General features: G+C 37.3%; 1 protein-coding gene across 1 annotated transcript in view; it reads left to right on the plus strand.

Moving 5' to 3' along the window:
- ACSS3 (acyl-CoA synthetase short chain family member 3) overlaps nt 1–25,033 on the plus strand; it is a 156,282-nt gene that overhangs the window by 115,248 nt on the left and 16,001 nt on the right. Inside the window, exons 10-13 of the mRNA XM_030323318.1 lie at nt 7,599–7,694; nt 10,491–10,554; nt 20,975–21,056; nt 23,235–23,357. Of these exons, the coding sequence (XP_030179178.1) occupies nt 7,599–7,694; nt 10,491–10,554; nt 20,975–21,056; nt 23,235–23,357 (365 nt within the window). The remainder of the gene's footprint in view (nt 1–7,598; nt 7,695–10,490; nt 10,555–20,974; nt 21,057–23,234; nt 23,358–25,033) is intronic.

A 25,033-nucleotide genomic window follows, 5' to 3' on the forward strand; every position in this document is an offset into this window, starting at 1 on the left:
ATTTCCCAGAGTCAACTTGCTGGTTAAGATTAAAACGGGAACTCTCATTGCTCTGTTTTGTCCACTCCTCCCTTCCTAGGTCTTATCGTATGCCTTCATTAATTCAGCGTTTCTTATCTAACTTAACTGCAGGTAATTTATGAGTTTCTCCACAGTTAGAGGCAGTAAGGGGCTGGTAAGGGAGAAGGATAAGACCACAACTCAAATTAATGGTCTGCTTCCAGTACAAAAAGTTAGGCTGCTTTGAATTAAGTATTTTAAACTGTAATCGTACCATCTTGTGAACACAAAGATTCAATTGATTTTCTTTCACCGGTGTACATCTCACTGTTCTGCTTCCCCTCTGCCGCCACCATTCAAGTTATTTATAGCACACTGCATAGATTCAGAATTGGAGAGAATGGTTTCTTTACAAATTGCTTTTATGCCCATGATGATGCTGTGATTAATATGACTCAGCGGTACCAGGCTGCTGAATTGATTGATTTCCAGGACTTCAGCTCTCTGCATGGGCCACCAACTTCTAAATCCATATTGCTTAAATGTAGTGCTTCTAGAACCACAGTGTGTACAGAATGGCAGATTTTCAGATGCAGCGGGAGCTCTTATTGACAGAGATGGGCTTTGTGAACCTGCCACTGTGTTCTTCCTCTTAACCCTCACTCACATCTACTCTTCTTTCTGCATTGCCTTTCATTTATGAGCCAAAACCCTGGGGTTGTCTGGACCTCTCCCTCTTGCGCTTTCTCCACGCTCAAACAATCACCAAGACCCTCTGATTCTGAGTGTAACTCAGATTTGATCTCATCTTCCACAGCTGCTCACCCCTCATCAAACCACCAACATCTAAGTGACTTCTGCTCTGGATTGGGATCCCCAGTTTAGTGCTCCAGTTTGCAACTGAAGAGATTTTTGTAAAATGCAATTCTGAGCAAATCACTTCTGCTAAAACCCGCTCTGCCTCCCATTTTTCCTGGAATGATATCTAAATTTCTTACCCTGGCACCAAAGGCACTTTTTGATCTGCCTCTGCTCATCTCTCTGACTTTGTCTCTTGTTGTTTCTCTTGTCCGCCCTACACCCCTGAGCTTTGCTCTGCTGAATGTCTTGCAGTCAGTCCCTTGATGGTCTAACTTCTCAACCTTTGAACATGCTGCTATTTCTGTTTGGCATGTCTTTCCACCCTTAACACTGCCTTCCCGTTAAAAGAAATGCCTTTCAGAGAGAATTCCATAAATATGTATTGGAGGCCTGACCTTTTAATATCATTCTTGGGATAAGAAAATGTTGGAACAGAATTATAATGATAACATACAGCTTTTTCTCTTCTGAGTCCTCTGTTTCTCCTGCTTCCCATTTCATTTTGGGATTGCATTATTCTGTGATCTGCTATTTATTTTTTTAAGAACCCTGACCTTAATAATGGGAACTGGAGCCTAAACCCATGGAAGAAATATGTATTTACTAGTCAGCAAACAATTCCTGAACATAAAATGTCAGGGACTAGACTGTGTTTGGTTCTGCTGATTCAAATGATTCTCAAGCACTCAGGAAGAACCTGATTTGAAGAGAGTGTTTTCATATAATTATGTGCACAATTCTTTTTGAGAATTGCACTGATTCTTTTTTGGAAGATTTTATAATATTTTTAGTGACCAGTGTTCCAAGTGTCTATTGCTGTATTAACAAACAAACAAACAAACAAACAAACAAAACCAAGCTACTCCAAAACCTAGTAGCTTAAAATAACAACCATATATTATGGTTTTATGGATGAGGAGTATGGGCAGCGATCAACTAGAGGTTTTATACTGCATGTATTCTTTTTTTTTTTTTAAATAAAGTTTATTTACTTATTTTGTGAGAGAGAGAGGGCAACTGCACACGACTGGGGGAAGGGAAGAGAATCTTACGCAGGCTCCGCACTGCCTGCACAGAGCCCAATGCAGGGCTCAGACCTACAGACAATGAGATCATAACTTGACCTGAGCTGAAACCAAGGATGGATGCTTAACTGACTGAGCCAACCAGGGGCCCCACACTCCATGTATTCTTGACTGAGACAACTCAGACAGTATTTAGTGGTGAATAGGCTGGTCTGGTGGGTCCAAGATGGCTTCACTCTCATGCCTGGGAATGGCCACAAGGTTGGAGTCAGTCAAGACTTTTGACGGGAATGCCTGCAAGTGGCATTTTTAGCCTGCAGGATTCAGAATAATGGGCCATTTTACATGGCAGCTCAGAGGTTCCAGAGATAAGGATCTAAAATTCTTAAGGCCTGTGCCTGGAAACAAAGAGTCACTTCTACCCTTTTCTATTAGAGCCATCAAAAAGTAGCTGAGACTCAAATCAAGTCTCATTCAATAAGATGAGGATCCAACAAATTGCAGCCAATCTACTCTCCATAGTGAGTACATTTCAAAGTTGTGGATATAGCCTTCTGAATTGATCAACATAATTTCCCCTTCACTCACCATTCAGAAATAACTTGTCAATATTTTAATGTGTATCTTGCCAAGATATATATTTTTGCTCAGTGCATATTACTTACGTAAAAGAATCATATTATGCATTCTGTTTTACAGATTTTCTAAACAATACTTTGTAAAAATTTCCTATCAGACATTATTTCCTATCAGACATTATTCTATGATGTTTGAGTAGCTTTGCATTGATTCTTAATATGGACTGATCTCTGTGGACAGTCTTCTAAACATCAATATAAACAATACTGTGATAAATATCCTTGATGCTTAATATTTGTGAACATCTACAAACATTTCCTTGTATATATTCCTTAACGTGGAACCACTGGGTTAAAGAGTAGGTGCATTTTTAAGGGTTTTTATAGTTGCCAAAGTGCCTTTCAGAAATGTTGTGCTGATCTATATACACACTAACACTTATATAACAAAAGTGATTATTTTGATTGATGTGGGCAGTTGTCTTCCCTGCATCACCTGACTGGACCCTCGCCTTTCAACTAGTCTAGGGCATTTTCATGTGAATCGGTTCCTGAGTGTTCGGGAAGACACAGAAATCTCTGTGTCTGAACCAACCATTCTAATGCAACATCTGTCTGTCCATGCATTTTCTCACATACAGCTCTCTCAAAACCCAAATAAAATAAACTTGGCCATAGAACTGAATGTTGTGCAGATATTTACATAAATTTTATTTGCATTGTTGTGATTCATTACTTTTTGTTCAAAAGCCCTCATTAGCATTCAGCATCACTCAGAACTAAAGCTTGAGGTCTTACAAGGACTTCAAAGAACTTTCAAATGATCTGTCTCCTCACTACCTATCTGAGCTTATTCCCTGTTAACACTTTCCTCCTTTATTCTGCCTCAGTAACACTAGCTGACTAACCATTCCTCAAACACTCTACAAATAAGCTTACCTCAGGACCTTTGCCCTTGTGGTTCCTTCCTCCTGGATTCTTTGTCCTTAGATGTCATGTGGCACAGGTCCTCACTCGTTTCAAGCTTCACTTAAATGTTACCTTCTCAGAGAAGTCTTTTCTAGCCACCCAATCTAAAATCGTGATTCTTCCCCATCACGTCACACACCCCGTCTATGCTTTCAAAAATGTTCTTAGTGCTTATGACTCCTTAACATGTCATATGTTTTATGTGTGTTTTTATTGTTTGTCTTTCTGGCTAGAATGTGAGCTCCACGACAGTAGGAATCATGGTCACTTTTGTTCATTGTTCTACCCCAGTTCTGATGACAGCACCTAGCACATAGTAGCTGCTCAATAAATATTTGCTAATAAGTGCTGTGTCCCACCATTACTTCCATTTGCAAATCTGAAAGACTGGGCTCACTGTCTATCGCAAGGATTTTTCTTCCTCTGAGACACAGTCCAGGTGATTTCTCTTCAGCCCTTCATATTCTACTTAAGAACCTCGCAAGTGGTATGCTTTTCTATTTCATTCTGATCCTTTTCTGTAAGAACTATGCAACCAGGAAAAATGGTTTCAATTTTCTAGGTCAGTCCTTAGTATTTTTCATTTGTAAAAAGAATATCCCTTTTCTTTCTATCTCCCTGTGTAGTTGGATTAAATGCAATAACATAAACAAAAAACATTTAGCATAACACAGCATAATTCATATTTAAAAAAACGTATGTTCTCATTATTTTTCTTTAGAGTTAGAGGTTTTAGGGAAAAATCCTCCAAGTAATAGCTCACCAATGCAATAAGGTGGAGAGGCAGTAAAGATACTAAAAAAAAAAAAAAAAAAAAAAAAAAAAGTGAAGTGTCTGCATTAGCTGTTAATGTGGTATGAATATAAATGTACCAATCTAACGTCTTCTTCACAGCCTTCAGCTCCCTGCCACCTTCTTCCTGGGTGTCTCTTTCTAAGATTAGGTATCTTTGGAAAGATTTCTCCAAATGAAGCATCCAATTCTTTTCCTCAAAAGAATGTTCTGGTTGGTTTAAATGCAGCCATTTCTCGGTCTCAGTGTGACATCCGGATTTCCTGTCTTCTTAGATAACTGCTAGCCAGTTAATTATAGCCTGGGCAGTGTGAAGCAGATGTTTTAAGAACATCTTCACAATGGGGCTTTGGGAGTCCTTAGAAGTTTGGGTCAGGGCGGCAGTGTGCCTGAGGGCTTTCCCCAACCAGAAGCCTACTTTGCACCTGGACAAGCCTGAGAGCCAGGGTGGCGACACAGTCTGTGTGCATGAACGTGTGAGCACACGAGTGTGCTTGCCATGCAGGTGGATCAGTACATTCTTTGGGTCTCAGGACATTCAGAGGTATACAGAGAGACAACCAAAGTTTCTATAGCGACCATTATGGTCTTTCTTATCCCACTTTGGTCCTAACTATGGCTCCCTGTGTGGAGAATCCTGGAAACTGTCATTTCATCTGAATGTATCTTTTACATGTCACTACCAACAGTTCTTTTCCCAAACCCCCAAATGAATATCAAAATAAAATCAACAAGGCACTCAAATTACTAATGTTCCAAGTATAAACCTACAGTATCTACTTTAAGTACCTGAATGGATAATCCTTTTCATTGCTCTTAAACGTGAGTCAAAGTAATCTTATAGAACAACAGGCTGTTCATTTAACTTAACAGCCATTGATTATAACAAAACAGCGGAAGGTTGACAAGATTATAAATATGTAGTCACTATACAAAGATGCTTAAGAATCTCAGGAAGTATGCATAGTGTCAACTTAGGCAGGACATACAGACCGTGCTCCACTAACTTGTTCTTGTGTCTTTCTTTAAGACTAGGTTTTATTCTCGCTTCCTCTAGCCCCCATCCCCTCTCTCCCGGTGGTATAAGAAGGGCAGAGGGCGGACATCTTTCATGAGAGTCCGCATGGAGACGAGATGAAGCAGAGTGCAGTTAGAGCTTTGTTGTTGTGGTTTCTGTTTGCTTCTCTGAGACAGCAGGTCCTGAAGTCATTGGAAGGTTCATTTGTAGGTTCTGAGGCCATCTCTTGACAAGTTGCTAAGAGGCTTTATGGAGTTTAGAAATGTAGAGAGTTTGAACTTGAAATGATTGGAGTGCCTCTAGTGATAAACTAAACTTGATGAGACACACTTTTAACATAGAAGATGTACTTTAGCAGCTGCTTTCCCCCTCCCCCGCCTTGGGGTGGGAGAGGGAACAGAGGCTCCATAAAGGGGACCTCTCCCTAATGCGTCCTAGTAGCTTCTGCCCCTGTTGTCACCTCGCTCTGTCTGTATACCTTCCTTTAAGCACCTCAGTCGACAGGGTTGCTTCTTGTCATCACACTGTTCTTGTCTCTGTCAGTTTTGGAGGACAGCTGAGGTCAGTACTGAGACATTTTTAAAAAGGCAGAGGGGAAAATGTTGCTAACCTTTCCAAAAAGGGGGCTTCCTTCCCTGCTTCATGTGCACCGTAGGAAGAAAGGACAGGGGTATTGCATGACTGATGGAATGCCATTGCATAAAATGCCTGTCTGTTTTGTTTTGTTGTTTTTTTTCATAGTATGAATGAAAGTACTTGAGAATTTTTTGTTAAACATCAGAAACGTCTGCTCTGGTTACTTGCTGCTTCTCCTCAGCAGTGACCATATGGCTTAGCATCTTAAGCACTGGACTGTGACTTAGGAACTGTGTTTTAATGTTCGAGGGTCCATCTTCTGTTATTGATGCCAGCCGAGCCACCATCCATAAAATGTGAATAATAAACTGAGCTACTCTGGAAAGTAAAGAACAGTAATAAATTCCTCCCACCATGCTAAAGTGATATAAATGTATGAAAAATTATGATAGAAACCATAGTGGAAAGAATACATTCTGAGTCCTTAGGAAGATAGATGTTTTTTAATATTTTGGATTCCCCTGGACCCAATTGGTTTGACAATTAATCCTTTGGGGATATGTACGTGTATGTTTCTGTGTATAATATTAAGCCAGTAGTTCCAGAACTTTTCACTGTCAATACTCTTATCCAGCTCCTCCAACACACATGCCTCATATTTAAAAGAGCTCTTAACCCCAAACTTGTGTTTACCAATAATAACAAATGCATTTGTCCATAAAAATAATCATTTTCAGAACTTATGGATATCATATAATAGCTGCTGTTATTCGGTTAGCAACTTGAGATAGAGAAAACTAATCTATCATTTTTGTTAATTGATGCAGGTTAACGGTGGCTAAGTGTCTGCTCTTGATGAAACCATCAGCATACAGTAATGTCCTTCCTCCCTCCGTTCCTTTCTTCCTTCCTTCTTATACGCCTGGCTGCCAGACTTTTGGAAGTTCAGGAACAGCAGGCTGAGAGCAGTTTGACAAAGCATTGTTAAGTTCAAGTTCAGATGCAAGGTCTGCAAGCAGGGGTAGTTCTTGAAAAATTCGAGTTGATATTGTTCATATATTCCCCAAAATTTTTGGATTACTAATTTTAGAGATTAATCCATAAATAACAGAAAATATTTCACAAGTAGCTGTTATTTACCATGGTAAAATAACTAGGTGAATTAAGTGAAGGCATCTTTACTAGGGATCTTTTAGTGTTTAACGTGTGTTGTAAAATTCTCAGTCATGGGGAGCCTGGGTGGCTCAGTCAGTTACGTGTCTGACTTCAGCTCAGGTCATGATCTCACGGTTCGTGAGTTCGAGCCCCGTGCTGTTGGGTTCTGTGCTGACAGCTCAGAGCCTGGAGTCTGCTTCAGATTCTGTGTCTCCCTCTCTCTCTGTACCTCCCTGACTCACATTCTGTCTCTCTCTGTCTCTCAAAAATGAATAAATGTTAAAATTTTTTTTTTAATTCTCAGTCACGTAATTCTCCATTTTTCATGCCTTTTGATTCATAACTAAGGAAATTAGAGAGGCCTTTCTTTTCTTTAGAAGAAGTATTACAATATATGTTATTCTCAGTTTGTATCCTTAAGTTTTAAAAATGTTGATCTGGTATAGATTGCTAATATATTTTTTTTCATTTTTAAATAATACACTTACACTATTTATCTATTCCTCATGCAGTTAAATTTGTTGAGAAACGGTGGGGTGGGGGGCAGGGAGAAATGCATACACTGAGGAAACATCATGATTTCAAGTTGAAATATTAAATGATAAATAATATTTATTTCTCCAGAGACTGGATCCCCAATTACAGCCTCATGCATCGGATTAGGTAATTCTAAAACCCCTCCTCCAGGACAAGCAGGAAAAAGTGTTCCGGGATACAATGGTGAGAAATGATTCTGATCATTTGAAATATGTAAGGTTAATACATTTGGTATTTGTTCTGTGTCTAATGCGAACCAAAATGCATAGTAGGTACTTAAAAGCATTTGATTGAATGAATACTTTGTACTGAAAATAAATGCCTTAATATTGTTATTAGTCAATTTGATAAAAAATAAGATTGTTAACTTCCAAGGACATGTCCTACATGACTGTCATAACCAAGAAAATAATATTTATAAGGCACATTAAGAATATGGCTGTGAAATTAATATGTATGGAATATTTGCTAGGTATGGAGTACTTTGCATACATCATTTCATTTAATGATGAAGTATATTTAATTTAGAGGTATCATTACCATTTTAAAGATGAGTTAGCTGGTGCCCAGAGAGACTGAATAACTTTGCTGAGGTAACATGGCTGGTTAGGTGCTGTAGACAACGCCCACCATCATGTTTTATTTTTTTGTTTATGTCTTTGCTTGTTTTTCTCACAAAAGCTGTAGTTCTTTCCATTATATATATGCTACCTTTTAATTTAGGAGTGATGACAAATCTTCTGAACCTCGTTGGTTAAAGATAAAGCCTAAAGATTCCAAATAGAGAAATCATTTCATTCATGCCAGTGGTATGTGAAAATGAGATACAATATATTTTAAATATTTGTTTTTAGATTGTTGGTAGTGGTTATAATAGTTCAGAAATTCCCCTTGGGCTCTACTTTCTAGTTGTATAACTTTTGCAACAATTCACCTAACTTTCCAAAAATTCAATTTCCTTATTTCTAAATGAGAATAATAATACCGCATGCTTCATAGGGTCACAACGAAGCATTAATGCAAGCTCTTGCCAGTAAACAGACTGAACTAAGTCTCACCTAGTAGGGTGCTGAGATTTCAGAGAAGCCGGACGAGGTGACTCAATTTAGACTTACACATTCATTTTCCAGACAAGGAAAATGAAGAACAGAAGTTATTTTATTTGCATAAGGTCACACAATTTAGCTTCATAGATTCATGAGGACCCATCTTTGGGTGACAGAATATGGTTCCTAAATAGAGTTCCTATTTGCGTGTAAATTATAAAATACAGAGATTTGTCCTTGCTTCTCTAAAGTAACATGTTAAAATAACATGCATTTTCTTTTCAGGACAATGATTAGTTAAGGAAATGGAGATCATTCGGTTTAGTCTAGCAGATGTATTTATAAAAAGACACTTAAGATTTTTTTTTAGAGCAGAAATAGATATTCTGTGAAGTCGGTGACTTTTCCAGGCATGGAAGGTGAACCCAGCTTTAGTGATATCCTCACTGTGAACAGTTCTGTCATCCCTATTCCTTTTATCAGAAAAAATGCTTTGTGTTGAGCCATTTTTAGTGGCTAATGTTTATTGGAGATGTTAAATACATTTCCCTTTCAGAATTTCAGTACCAATTTTATATCCAGCTATAAGAATGGGTTGAGCTTTGATGCTTCATGAAATTTCAGTATAGAAGTTTCTTGTTGTCTGTAAGCCAATGGCTTACAGACAGCATAGGTTAAACGTTAGAACTAAAGTATTTATAACCAAAGAAATAGTGACTTTATGACTCATGACTTTTGTGTTTTGTGGTTAGTCAGAGATTCAAAGCATAAGTTGTATCCACTTGGGAAAAGAAAGAAAACCATTTTTTATGTGAAAAATATTCAATGTAATGTAACAATTTCACATTCATTGAGTACCTTCCACAAGCTTGTCACTTTTTTCTTTTTTTCAAGTAATTCTGGTAACAAACTATGAGAAAAGAATTACTCCCACTTTTTATATAGAGAAATTGAAGGGTAATACTTGTTCAGGGTAAATTGAGTAAATTGACCACTGTACTAGGATTTGGGGACAGTTACCCAATTTACTCAATTGGGTAAATTGAGTAAATTGACCCAGAGTAAATTGACCACTGTGCTGGGATTTGGGGACAGTTAGGCATGACCTCCACCCTTAATGATCTCACCATCTTATGAAAGGGATATTTACACCACTACTAATTGTTAAAACAGAATTTTAAAACAAAGTGCTCTGGGAACACAAAGAAGGGATGATTAATTTTTTCCTGGGGACAATGTCCTTCTTTTCTCATAGCTTCACTCAGTAGAATAACCTGGATGGATGAGGCCGCATACAGGATAAATTAGAGCTTAAAACATGATATATCCTCATTTCCAGTTTGCACTAGCGGTTGCTGAATGGGGATACAGGCTTCGGCCTCCTAAAATATTTCAGGATTGTAACAGCTTAGCACAGAAAGCATTGGGATAATATTTGGGAAGGTTAAATGGAGCTTTAAGGCTCATAAGTGGATATTCAGCCTCAAATTAGGGAAAAAAAGGGGTTTTCCAGGCTTTTAAATAGTTTATTTTTATTACTTGAGATATTTTTTTGGTGTATTTAAGAACTTGATTTGTTTCCTTTAAGTTTTGAAAAACTGGATATATTTTTAATGTTTTTGATAGAATAGAAGGATATGTTGAAGTGGATATAAACATAGATTATGAAATTAACAGTATGTTTGAAATACGATGTCTTTATTTAACGGAGGTTCTGAAGGAAAATTCATAATCTTATTAGGAATCAAAGCATATGCTCTTTTCATTTTTTGTAAGATGTTAGCATAGTGATATATGTTCATGGTCTCAGGACTTAAAAGATACCTTTAAAGGCACAGTTTTGGGGGCTGGATATTGAAAATATGGAAAGGTTTAAGCTTTAAGGTTATGCATTTTTATTCAAATTTATATTTGTTTATATTTTACTTTGCAGTTATGATTTTGGATGACAACATGCAAAAACTGAAGGCTCGATGTTTAGGAAATATTGTGGTAAAGTAAGAAAAATTTGCAATGCTACTATTTAAAAGAGCAATTATTAGTATATAATATTAAGGGAAAAATCGAGGACACCTGGGTGGCTCAGTTGGTTAAGCATCCGATTCTTGGTTTCGGCTCAGGTCATGATCTCGCCCTCTGTGAGTTCGAACCCCGTGTCAGGCTGTGTCCTGACAGTGAAGAGCCTTCTTGGGATTCTCTCTGTCTTCCTCTCTCTGCCCCTCCCCTGCTCTCTCTCAAAAATAAATAAATAAACTTAAAAATGGAGTGGTTGCCGTGACAGTACTAAAGAGGGGGTTGCAAAGTAAGCTTGTGCATTGTGTGAGAATACACAGTGTCAACTCTTATGGTTGAAGCACAGAAGCCCCATAAGGTAGAACAAATTTAGATACAATTTTTAAAACGATAAATCCTGCATTTTAAATAATTTTTGATTATACAAGTAATGTGTAGGTAGTGAATTTAACTTAAATACCAAATATATAAAGAAGTAAATAAAGTTTCTATACTCCCACACTTTAGCAATACGGCATTAATTTTATAATAGATCTGACTTTTTACTTTTTGGCCAGCATTTTAGAGTGTTGAAACAATTCAGCTTATTCTTCTGTGCTGCTGTTTTTCCTTTACCCTGTCTCACGAGCATTTTGAACTTCAACTCTGCCTCTCAAAAATGTTTATCCCCATTCTAGACCTTTTAGTCTTTTTTGAAAATTTATGATTATAAATAATGCTATATTGAACATCTTTTTTGTGTTGTCTTTTCTTTCTTTTTTTTTTTTTTAATTTGTTTTTGAGAGAGAGACAGAGAGAGACATGAGCAGGGGAGAAGCAGAGAGAGAGAGGGAGACACAGAATCTGAAGCAAGCTCCAGCCTCTGAGCTGTCAGTACAGAGCCCGATGCGGGGCTTGAACTCATGGACCGTGAGATCATGACCTGGGCCGAAGTCAGATGCTTAACCAACTGAGCCACCCAGGTGCCCCTGTGTTGTCTTTTCTTCTTTTCTGATAATTACTATAGAATTGAATAGATTTCTAAAAGTATAATTACTAGGTCAAATAGCAGCCTAATATAAAATCCATGATTTAGCAAGTACCACAATTCCTTGCCAACAGTTTTCATCCTTGTTCATTTGGTAAGCAAAACATGTCAAAATTTGAAGTGAAAATATTAAAAATTGCTTTGATTAAATCCACACTTTAAAATCGTTATGATAGTAGAAGCTGAAATGCAGGTAGATTAAGTTGAGGGACACACAAGATGTGACATTGTAATAATTGATACAGGTTGCTGGAGTGCCTCCGATTAGCATGATACTGGCCTCTTTACTCATATGGTTTAAGTAGTAGAATTTGGCAGAAGGAGCTGTTTTAAATAAAGAATGTTCTATGTCAACCCTTGAAAAGGATTTGTTTTCTCATTTATTTAGAAGAATTCTTATGACTTGACATCCTCAGATTGATATGAAATTGTCTCAGGTGAGGTCTCTGAACTGCAGGATACCAAACACATACTCTCACCCGTTCCCTATCTGAACCTAAATCCTAGATCTGAGAGAAAAAAAAAAAAAAAAAGGAAGATATGGTATATTTATACAATGGAGTATTACTCAACAGTGATACAGTATGAGATCTTGGCATTTGCAATGACATGGATGGAGCTAGAGAAAACAATTTTTTTCCCCTCAGGTTAAAAAAAATTACAATTCTGTGAAAATTAAATGAAAAACAGTAACTTTAAAAAGAATGTATTTCTTCTGGTCGAGATACTTTGGCCTTATAGAAAGCTAACCGGAGATATACTTGATGATACACTTCTCAGATTCTCATGTTATCAGTAAACATGTAAACGTTATATTACTCTTTTCAAGTTTAAATTTTAATAAATCTTGTTGGCAAGATGGAAAAATAAAATACTGAATATGCCGTTTATAGTCACAATTTTTCTGAGCCAGAATCCATGTTCTGGTTGAATATCTGCTTGAAATATCTGGTTGAAATGTGACCTCTTGGGGGGGAAATGGTAGGGATGGGAGGATGGTGTTCCAAGGAACTAATAATCTGAACAAGATCGTGGGTGGATGTTTAGCTTACTTATGGAAGCACATGGTTTTCGAGAGCCTTTGAAAGCACTCTAGCGGCATACATTTTATATAACTGCCTGACTCTATGTGAGTCATCTATTTCATAAAGCAACTCTTGCTGTAAGATCCTAGAGGTGGCATTTGATGCCAGCATTTATACACCCATCTGTGTTCTGTCATTCTCATTATTGGTGGCTTTGCCCTACTTCCATTCAAAAATAATAAAACGTAGAGATAACCCACATAAACTGTATTTGCTCTGGAAGCCATGAGTATTACTTCAAGTACTTAAAATTAACACAATTGCCTTAAGTCATTCTATGGTTTAAATTGTCACCAATTCAGAATTATTTTCTTCCCTCTGCATTCCTAAACAGGGAATTTTATTATGCTCATGTGGATTCTGAAATTTCTATGTGAACTATTTGGAGATACACTATATTATGACATGCAGTGGACTTTGATTCCTCCCATACATTAATGGTGAAACTAGATGTTTGAAAATATTATGTATATATTATTGTATTCAAAAGGTTAAAGTAGAAAAAATAGGAAAAAAGTTGCCACCAAAATCCCTTTTTTCTTAAAGAATAGTTCTTGGAATGTAATTTTAGGAATTTATTTTTATCTGGGAGAGCAAGGATTTCCTTTTGAAACCTACATCTCTAGAGGACATTCTATCCTAACCCACCAACCTCAAAATTATTCATGCATCTGAATGGCTGCCCGCAGTATGCATAGAATGTTTTCATGTTTAACATCTATCCATAAGACTTGTTTGTGTCTGTCTATAGCTGTTCTATGTGCCTTGAGGGGATACATTATTCATCCAGAAAGTGAAATAGCCAATGAATGCTTTTTAAGAGCTCATAATAAATATATGTTTAGTTGAATTAAAGGAGAGAAAAAAACACAGCTTTTTGACTTAATGAAAATTATTTTGGTTTTAAAAAGGAGTGTGTAATTTGGGAGATAAAATTCTTTCTGTGTTGATCACATTCTAAAAGGTCTGTGATGTGAAAGCAGGCTTCTTTCCAGAGATTAGCTACATGGGCCCCCATGTAAAAGGGATTATACATGGTGAGAAGGGTCCACAAAATATCTGAGATTCTAAAATTTATTTATTTATTTATTTATTTATTTATTTATTTATTAATTATCTGAGTTTCTAAATTTTATTTTATTTTATTTATTTATTTTAATGTTTATTTATTTTTGAGAGAGACAGAGACAGAGCGTGAGCAGGGGTGAGACAGAGAGAGAGGGAGACACAGATTCCAAAGCAGGCTCCATTGCTCTGAGTTGTCAGCACAGAGCCCAATACAGGGCTCGAACTCACAAACCATGAGATCATGACCTGACCCGAAGTTGGACTCAACCGACTGAGCCACCCAGGCTCCCCTAAGATTCTAAATTGAAAAACAAAATGTCTTGACCCTCAAATTTGAAAAACGGAACAAAATTAATACGTATTTCATTAAATATCTTTGAAATTTAACATCCTAACAACTTCATTGTCAATTTAGTCTTCATAAAGTTTTCATTTCACTTGCAAACAATTTTTAGGTCTTATTTTCTTACTTGGCATAATTTCCAAATATGTACAGTGACTGCTGACAAATAGTAGCCAATCGTAAACTAAATGTGTGGCTTCTTGCCAAATAATTTTAACAGCAAAATTATTACTTTTCTTCCAGAAAAAGTTCTAGTTTCTATGGTGTATTGCTATGCTTTATTATTTGTGCATAGATATGGGGTGAGGCCACCAGCAATAAGAATAATTAGGGTCTATGAGGAACTTAAAACTGAGCTGGCATCCAAAGCCAGCACTGGGAGTGATCCCTGGCCAGAGATAGATGTCCACTCTCAATTATTCATGCCCATGCTTTTCTTTATTACTTTGTATAATAATGGAGTGGGAGCAGTTTGAAAGAGCAGTATTCCCTAATGTTATTTATGTTCACTAATTATAGTAGTATAACCAAGAATGCAAGGAAAATCTGCATAGAATATTTGCAATGTATGGGGCTCAAACTATGTTAAAGTAAGTCAATAAAGAAAATGACTCATTGTTTTAGTCCCAAATTTGTTTGCTTTTGTAAGTACTGCTATAGCTTCTTGTTTCGCTATAAACTCTGTTATGAACAGTATAAATAACATTGGAAACTATCTTTCTCTGACAGTTTCTTTAAAATCTGAAGCTATAATCATATTTTTACCCTTTTCAAGATATTAAAGGTAATGATTCATTTTATCATATTAAGATGATTCACCCTAAAATGAGAAATCATGGTATGTGGAAATGTTAAAAAGAAAGCTCTTGTTCCACTTCGTTTTTTCCATTTTCTTTGTTAACGCTTTTTAGAAACCGCTGTTTTGCTCTCCTGGGGATCCTTTAACTGGAAGGTAGATATATAAGTGATTCCTAAACTACTGCAGACTCTAGGATGTAATAAACATGAATCCAAGGCTTTTGTAGATTTCTTGCATTCCTAGGATTTTTTTCCTTTCTAGTAGAAGAGAAAACTACATGTCTGCCTGGATGTTAGAGAATTCCTTTGATTTTGAAAGCTACGCCAGGCAGTTAATTTAGCGGGAAAGTTATGGCATCTGAATTGCTATGAATACAGGATGTTCACGCATTTGGGGAAGTGTTCCTGCAATTGTGTCCAAAGCTCTAAAGTGCAGAAATAAAACTGAGTCAGTAATGTCCAAGCACCCAGAGCAGGGCATGAAAGAAAATTTTCATTGCAATTGCCTTCCTTGCTACCACAGTGCTCTCTGTTATTAAAGCCATAGGTCTCTGGCTACTGTAATGAGTAGGCAAGAGTTGATCATAACCAACTTGCACTGACTAAAAATTGTTTCTACAGTATTCAGTTGTCTAAAAAAGAAAACAGAAAGTCCTCTTTTATGGGCCTGCATTTCTTGCACCAGATCCAGTTGTTGCTACCGGAAGTGGGGCCTGTCTCCCTGCTGTGTGCCCCCAGCCAAGCCTGGGAACATTGCCCCACAGCAGTGGTGGGGTATGAGGGAGCCGGATAGCATTGTCCAAGTGGCTTCTACTCGGGTGCCTGGCGATAAATATCTCAGCCACGAGATATTGAACTCCTGTCCCCTAATGCTGTTTATTCACATCTTTATAGCTTTGCAGGAATGATTCAGTCACTCTGCTGCTGTCTTGGGAAAGGGTCAGACAGCTTTCTTTTCATCAGTGTAGCCTTTGAGTACAAGTTTGTCGCATAATTGTAATCATGTTCCTTTTCTAAAGGTCATATACAGATTTTAGCAAGATGTTTTATTAGCCTTACAACATCACTGTGAGGTAGACAGTGGGCCAATGTCGTCCTCATTTTAGACATGGGTATCTAAGCATCATTAGTAGTTACACAGCTGGAGCTCACATTCAAACCTAGTCTTTTGTCTGTCCAAAGAGAAAGAAATTATGGCCTAATCAGTCTCTTTGTGGGAAGACAAAAAATAGCCTCACATGAAAATCTCACGTAAAGCCTAAAGACTCTATCGGAAATATTCGGGTGCAAAGTTGGGATCTAACCCCAGAATTCTCCAGGAAACTGGAGTTATATCTTCAATTTACTTCTGTTACCATGGAGACTTTTGATGGAGCAGTAAATACAGACCAGCTGTATCTGGGAATGGAGGCATAAAAGGAGTTTGATATTTCAGAGTGGTCAGGAATGTGTCACCTTCTACAATGAGGGGCATTCCCTTCCTTTCTTAGCTAGTTAAGGATTTTTCAGCATCCCCATGCTTCCCCATCATGTGTTCCCTCCACCCACCCCCCAATGGGATCACTTCAGTTATTTCTCTTTCCTCTTAAGAATGGTCTCTTTGGAAAGACATTCTTTAGGGGTAACTCTTGATTCACAATTAGACAGGTTGCAACAAAACCCTTTTCACTCTGCTTGAAAGAGTTGGGAAAGGTATCACAGGGTGGTAGCATTTTACCTTGGATTTGAAGGAGGAGTACAGATGCTAACCAGCAGATGCCTTGGGATTTTAATATCTTCCTGTTTCTTCTGCCAGTCCAGTGTATCTTTATGTTATTGTAACTACAGAAAAAAGTTCTTTTTCTATAAGATAACTTCAGAAGAAAAGCCCCAGTGCACCTACTGTTCCAGAAAGAAGACCTACATTTAGTATAGAATAATCATTTGGATATCAACAAGAAAAGTGTTAATTTAGAATTCTGCCCCCCCACCAAAAAAAAAAAAATCTGCTCTAGCTCATATATACCTAACTTCTGTCTGAAGCTCATTGCTTCTCTTCTCACATGTTTTATTTCACATATATTTTATATACCTATAGATAATCACAGATATTCCTAATTCTGGAAACCTCTCTTCCTGCTTTTCCTTAGGACTATTATATGGCATCTTTCAAGGTTCCTTTTACAGAGTTCTTCTCTAATATTGAAATAACAACATGAGACTTTATTAGTGAAGAACAGATAGCATTCCCTCATTTTATCCCATTAATTAACAATTTCAATCTCATATATGCTTTCCAGCCTGTTCCTCAGTTAGATTTGGAGATATTAAAGTAGTTTTCTGGGGACATCTCAAGAATGATCAGGAGGCACATATGCTATTTCCAGTAGATCCACACCTTGGCTTATTAGGCGTGACTTAGTTTTAGGGATAAAACCTTCCCTTCCTTGGGGCGCCTGGGTGGCGCAGTCGGTTAAGCGTCCGACTTCAGCCAGGTCACGATCTCGCGGTCCGTGAGTTCGAGCCCCGCGTCAGGCTCTGGGCTGATGGCTCGGAGCCTGGAGCCTGTTTCCGATTCTGTGTCTCCCTCTCTCTCTGCCCCTCCCCCGTTCATGCTCTGTCTCTCTCTGTCCCAAAAAAAAATAAATAAACGTTGAAAAAAAAAATTAAAAAAAAACAAAAAAACAAAAAAAAACCTTCCCTTCCAAGAGCTCCTGCCAGTAGAGAGTTTAAGGACCTGCTGTAAAACTTGCCTGACAAACATCTTTACCTTGTTATTTCACTAACGTGACTGAATAGGTATCATTCATGACAGGCTTTCTCCCTATCTGTATTGTAAAAATACATTTCTTGTAGTACACAACACACCAGGATTTTCATATGTCTGAGACCAGAGTTCTTATATCTTTGTATCATTAATGCTAATACAATGACTGAGGAATACCGGAATCGAACAAATATTGATTGAATGAAGAAAATAAATACATGAGTGAATGAATGAATGAATGAAACATAAGTTCTCTGGCATTTTCTTCTCTTTCATATCTTCATCCTCTCTCCACTGGCTACTTCTACTCAAATCTTCCCCATCTTAAATCAGCCTGCCTCTCTGCCTTAAACAATGACATATCTCTCCTGCCCGTCACCCACAAACTTTTAAAAAATATAGTCTAAACTTGCTGCCTCCACTTAACTTCCTGTTTAGTTTTTAGTCACATCCCTTGTTGGCCGCTCCACACCACTGAAATGGCAATCCTAAGAATACTCAGAATATCTCAATCACTAAGTTCCCTAACCTCTCTTGAATCCACCCTCAGACAAAATCTGTGCTTTCATTTGACCTTGTTGAACACTCAGTCATTATTAAAACTCTACTTTAATGACTCCTAAGTTACTATTTTTTCCTAGTTCTCATACATCTCTGTTTTATTTTATTTTTGTTCAATAGTCTTTTTTTTTTTTTTTTTTTTTTTTTTTTTTTTTGGTCCTTAAAGAACAATAGCATTTGGCCTTGAATTTCTCCTTCCTGTTTCATGCTCTGTCCCTGGATCTTATCTTTGGTATGTTATTCTTAATTCTCAAGGTCTATGGGTATACCCAAACTTATGCAGACCTTTCACACAGGAATGAGAAATGGTATAAAAATCCCTACTGTCCCTGTTCTTCACAAAATTTAAGCAGGTATTTAAAATTTTGTGCAACAGCTGAAAAAGCCCAGGTCCTTAAAGTTTCCTGCCCCTCGCCCCCGGAGGATGACTACCTAGACTTTAATCCTCTAAGCTTTAATTATCAGAATATAACGTATCTGTTATGTATTGTTAATACCAGGGGTAGATAAAGTGAAAGAGAAGCCTGTTTAACAATATGTCCTTCTATATGCATAGTTTTTAGTATGGGCAATATTAAGAGACTCAGTATTTGGACGGGCATTTCTGTATGCCAGATGGAGTTAGGAAACAGCTGCTCCCATTACACCTGGCATGTGCATTCTAATTTGCCTCAGACCCCACCACTCTCTGATGTCTGCCAAACTGCCTAGTGTCAGCTGGCATTTATTATGGCAGTTATCTTTTATTTTTCTTAGAATATTGTTTAAAAATATCACCATGAAAAACATACAGGATTATATATCATGATATATTTGGGGAGAAACAATTGAAAATGATTTATTTAATATGTAAGCAGAATCTATCTCCAGCAGGGTTATTGTTGGCGTTGCTTATTTTATGTATAGTCGGCTTCACTGACTAAGGTTATCTCTTCTGGCCTGTTTTGGCTTTTGATTCGCCATCTACCATCCCTTCTTGGTGTCCTCTTCACCTCTTCCTCCTCGACATCTTGAAAATGATGCTAAGTTGAATGTATTTTGGTGGCTTCTCTATCCATATTTTCTGTCCATGTTTACTAATCAATGATATACACTGGTCTGTAAAATATTAATAATAAAAACACACCAATGAAGTGAAATTATATACATAGTGATTTAGGATTGACATAGTAAAGTCCGTTCAAAGGACCTGAAGGGATCATCTGCTTCAGCCTGCCTCCTGCCCGCAGACTTAGTGATGAACAGCAGTAGTAACAACAGCAGAATCTCTGTAGTTTTCTTTACGGATTACAGAATGCTTTCACATGCACTTTTATGTCATGACATGAGGTCCAGAAATGCAGATGTTGCATTTCTCGTCCATCTTAAAATGTCACCAAATGAAGCCCTCGCAAGGGAGGACCTGCCTGGAGGCTGGAGAGAGTGGGGCTGGGCAATCGCAGCTGGGCTCCTGATGCCACCTGTAACAGCACTTTCCGTCTGACCGAATGTGAGAATACAGTTCAGCACCTCGGAGGCCTAATACTGGGGTGGGATTGTGTGTGACGCTGCCTCACCTGGGCAGCAGCCACGTCTACTTTGTTTTCAGTTTTCTCAGCAGCCGTACCGTACGGTCTCTGCTTCACTACGTACTTTATTGTATGAATATGGACAGGGAAGGTTTTTCAAAATCCTTAAGTTTTATGGTATCTAAATCTCCAAACTTTAAAGCATCTAAAAGATTTCTGTATCCAGAAAACAATTTGAGTGGGTATTTTTGTCAGGTGGCACTTCTTACAGCGAACCAATCTAACATTTACCTGTCAGAAAGATAGACAGGGGTGCCTGGATGGCTCCGTTGGTTAAGTGTCCAACTTCAGCTCGGGTCATGATCTCGCTGTTCGTGAGTTCGAGCCCCGCATTGGGCTCTGCTGACAGCTCAGAGCCTGGAGCCTGCGTTGGATTCTGTGTCTCCCTCTCTCTCTGCTCCTCCCCCACTCACGCTCTGTCTCTCTTTCAAAAATAAACGAAACATTTTAAAAATTTTTTTAAAAAAAGGAAAGATAGCTACAGATTAAGCCTTGCCATGCGTAAAACATCTGTGTGGTACTTTGGAGGAAAGCAGGAAATATAAGAGCAAATTGGTTGGAAAGAAGAAGTGTATCCAACCTTATATTTTATATTCTCAAGTATCTCCATGTGTTCATAGGATGAGAAATCACTGAGGTTGGGATGGTTGTGAAAAGGAAGAATAGAGGGCGTACTGAGAGGGAATTCCCTGACCCGGGAGGGGAGGCAGCTTGACTGTGAAGATAAGATTGTTCCTGGAATGTTTGATTGGAGCATTTCTTCACAGAGACATGCAGGGGTGGCAGTTGGGACCTTGATACTTAAAAAAAAAAAAAAAGAAAAAGAAAAAAAAAAAGAAAAAAGAGTATTTGCTTATGGTGGAAGCATATTTGTCCTAAAAAGTCAATTCAGTGATACATTTTTTATTCCTTTTTGCAGATGTTACGCTTCTTATTGAAACAGTGATTGCTGCTAATATGTCTTTGAATGCCAACTGCACGTGCCTTTTGTGCCCTTTGCAGAAACTACAGTCATCCCTCAATGATGCTGCTATGTCATGATCAAACTACTTCAGCCCTTATTAGACATGATCGATCCAGGAGATTTAGGGGTTGTATTCGATGTGGGATTTGACTTGCAATTATCCATCACACTAGAAAACTATTCGAATCAATCTTTCTTTATTACCATTTTGATCATAATTCTAACTGCTCTGTTTTTATATAAGGTTGCCATTACCACCTGGGGCTTTTTCAGGACTCTGGAAGAACCAGGAAGCATTCAAGCATTTATACTTTGAAAAATTTCCTGTAAGAACTTTATTATACTTTAAAAAACAACAACAACAACAACCTTCCAAAGTACTTCTTTATAGTTCTTGCCTATTAAATTGAGCAGCTTTGTTCTGGAATCATAGATAATACTACAACTCTTAAAGTTTATCTGGACCAAGTTCTAGATCTCAGAAATAAGAGTGTCCAAAGTAGAATTATTTAAATGAGTCATTTTTATATTTATTTTTCTCAGTCTGTGGACATAGAAAATTTTCAGTTTCTCTTAGCACATTTTCCTGAAATTTAGCAGCCCTCATTATCAGGAAAGTTTCTGTCAAGTTAAAAACTTTGGGGCCATCTATTCTTTCCTACGTTGGATCCCTCTGCAGAATGAAAGCACCGGATGAGAATTGTACACTGTCACTAGGCCCCCTTCACCCCCTAAGCTGGTTATGTGAGCAAAGTACATTCAGATGGCCCACAAGTTGTATTTTTCTATCCCTTGCCTATTTTTGACATTTTGTTCCTGAATGTTCTCTCTTAGCTTTTTATTTTAAACTCTCATTTTTAAAATATGGACACATGCTAGAGACGGTGTTCTCCCAGCACAACCTCCAGTACCCTGGATAACAAAAAGTGTTCTCCTACTTTCTGTTTTGTCATTTTTTACCTGTTTCTCCATATCACTGTGATCTGTTTTGTGTTTATAACAGCACTTCCCTGATAATCCACATCAGGTCCCACCATCATACTGCTGCTGTCCTTTCACCTCTGTTTCTTTCCCTGAGACATCCTTGGTTCTCCTCATTATGCATTAGATGAAAAAATAAATAAATAAATGGTCATAATTTCATTAAAAAAAAAACGAAGTCTCAGTATTTAGCATTTTATCTTTATTATTTGTGAGTGAAAGACAGGTAACCTCATCAGCCAGACAAATGACAAGATTTAAAATAGCTTCCTTTAGAAGGAGATCATGGAGTTAAATGACCTCAGTAGCTAAGATTAAACATGCCCCAAAGGACTGTGGCAGGGAAGATTTGTCAGTAGGGTTGACTCCTGTCAGCCCAATCTATCTTCCTGATGGGCCACTGTGAAGTCATCAGAGTTCTGATGTGATTAATTACACCCGACAATGGCCAATCAGATGTGAGTGTGGTTTTAACATGATCACCTTTAACACTGAAAACTCTTTCAAAGTCTCAGTTTATGGTTAAACTATATGGAGTGACTCTACACTCGTCTTGTTACCCTGACCTCATACTTCTCATTAAAGGGCTTGGCCACAGTACAACAAGGTTGAGTAACTTGCCTGTCATTTAGAAGTGATGGAGCTGAAAATTGAACATAAAATCTGATTCCAGAGTCCATTCTCTTTAACTGTACTCTAGGTTTTCTCTCCAACAGAAATCGCAATAAGAGCTGACAATTACAGAGGGCTTATGATGTGCCAGAGTCGCCCTCTAGGTATAAACCATCTCATTTATGCTTCATGGAAGCCTTACAGGGTATAGTTCACTACCCTGTTTAACAGATGAGCGTCCTGAATCTCAGAAAGATTAGGAAACCAAATAATGACTCATCTGGATTGTTCCTAAAGTCTGTGCTCATTACGCAAGAATCAAGATGACTGAAAAGCATTAGAAGAAATATTTCTTTCTACTTCTTATTCCTCTTTATTCATCATCCTATTGTGATTTTCTGGGTCAGTGAAGATGTGCTGCTACTTTGAGTTGATTAAAAATTATACTTCATCCTTATTATATTTCACGGAAGCTTGAGTCCAATCCAAATTCATGTTAATAAACTTAGCGCTATATTTTCTAATTATTCATAGAGAGCTTTAAAGCTTTTAAAAATTAATATAATTAATGAAGAAATCTATCAGAATTACTTTACAAAACCAAAGTATATTGGAAATATTGAACTATTCTTCATTAAAAAAATTGAGTTCATAAACTTTATAACTTATAGTTCAGACACTTAACTTGACCATATATAAGAACACTTAAATTGATTCCTGGCTGTTAGAGGAGCAAAGAAGTTCTACTAAGTTACCAAAATCAAAAGGAATTTAATTCCATAGTCTAGGTATGAAAAAAGTCAGATGCATGGAGTAAATCCATTTTTATCACATTTTATATATACCAAGCTTAAATGATTGTCTTACCTAGCAATACATGCTAATTAGACATTATTGATTCTTATTTACAGGGATACTATGACACCATGGATGCTGGTTACATGGATGAAGAAGGCTATCTATATGTTATGTCTCGAGTTGATGACGTGATAAATGTTGCAGGTCACAGAATTTCTGCAGGTGCTATTGAAGAGGTATTGATGAATATTGGTTTACTATTCCAGGTAGTATTTAGAGACAGAGCTGAACTTAAGTTAATATTGAGGTTAAGTCACTGTACCTGGAAAATTACTGTACACTTCAATGGAAGCAGAGGCTAGATTACTCTAGTATTTCTCTTCCCTTATTTCTTCTTGTGTAAATCTTCATATTCTCCAAACTCCCTGATCTCTGCCTGGGTGGTAGTGAGGAATTTTAAGGATATATATGTGTTATTTATAGAAAAGCCTATATATATATATGTATATATATGTGTATATATATATGTATATATATACACATATATATACATATATATATATAGGCTTTTCTATATACACATATATATACATATATATCCTTAAAATACCTTAAAATACCTCTCTCTCTCTCTCTCTCTCTCTCTCTATATATATATATATATATATAGGCTATAGCCTATAAATATATATATTTAATTTTTTAATGTTTATTTTTAAGAAAGGGGGGGGGGAGAGAGAGAGAGAGACAGCATGAACAGGGGAGGGGCAGAGAGAAAGGGAGATACAGAATCTGAAGCAGGCTCCAGGCTCTGAGCTGTCAGGACACAGCCCAATGCGGGACTCAAAGTCACGAACCATGAGATCATGACCTGAGCTGAAGTCGGTCGCTTCACTGACTGAGCCACCCAGGCGCCCCACTAGAAGGAGAGCCTATATATTTTTGCTTCTTGATAGCCTCTATCTTCTTGTTTTTCTCTTGCTTGATAACCAGGTTGCATATAGCCTTTAAGTGGTATGAGATTTAGACATTTTATTCTAATCTTAAATCCTGAGAATTTTCTTCCAACGTAAACACATTGCCACAGAGTCCCCAGAAGATTTTTTTTAATGTTTTTGGTTTTTGATTTTTACATTTACATAGAGTAAAATCCACTTTATTGTTGTATAATACCATGAATCTCTATACTTGTTTGATTCTTGGAACCATCACCACAGACAGGATACAGAAAAATGTCAACACTGCCAAAGACATCTGTCATAAAATTATCTTTGTATTCTAACCCTTCCCATTCCTAACCCCTGGTAACTACTGATTTTTCGTTTCTATGTTTTTGCTTCTCTAGAATGCCATATAAATGGAATAACACTGTATGTAGCATTTTGAGACTGGGTTATTTCATTTAGGGAAATATATTTGAGATCCATCCACGTTTTGTGTATATCACTAACTTGTCCTTTTATATTGCTGTGTGGTATTCCGTGTGTGCATGTACTAACCAGTTTCTGCATCTATTCACTCATTAAAGGATATTTGGATTATTTCTAGTTAGGAAAAATTTTGAATAATTCTGTTATATACATTCATGTATAGGTTTTTGGGCAAAATTCATTTTCATTTTTCTGGGATAAATACCTATAGTGGTTTGCTGGTTTATATGGTAAGTGTATGTTTAATCTTGTAAGAAACTGTCAAACTGTTTTTCTATAGTGTCTGTGCACTTTTACGTTCACACCAGCAGTGTTTGAGGGTTTCTATTTCTTCTTCATCAACACTTGCAGTTGTCATTATTCTTTATTTAAACCATTCTAGTAGATGTGAAATGGTATCTCATTGTGCTTTTAATTTGCTTTTCTCTAATGACTTACTGACATTGGGCATCTTTTGATATGCTTGTTTCTCATCCACATAT

Source organism: Lynx canadensis, chromosome B4, assembly GCF_007474595.2.
Source record: "Lynx canadensis isolate LIC74 chromosome B4, mLynCan4.pri.v2, whole genome shotgun sequence".
Lineage (NCBI taxonomy): Eukaryota > Metazoa > Chordata > Mammalia > Carnivora > Felidae > Lynx > Lynx canadensis.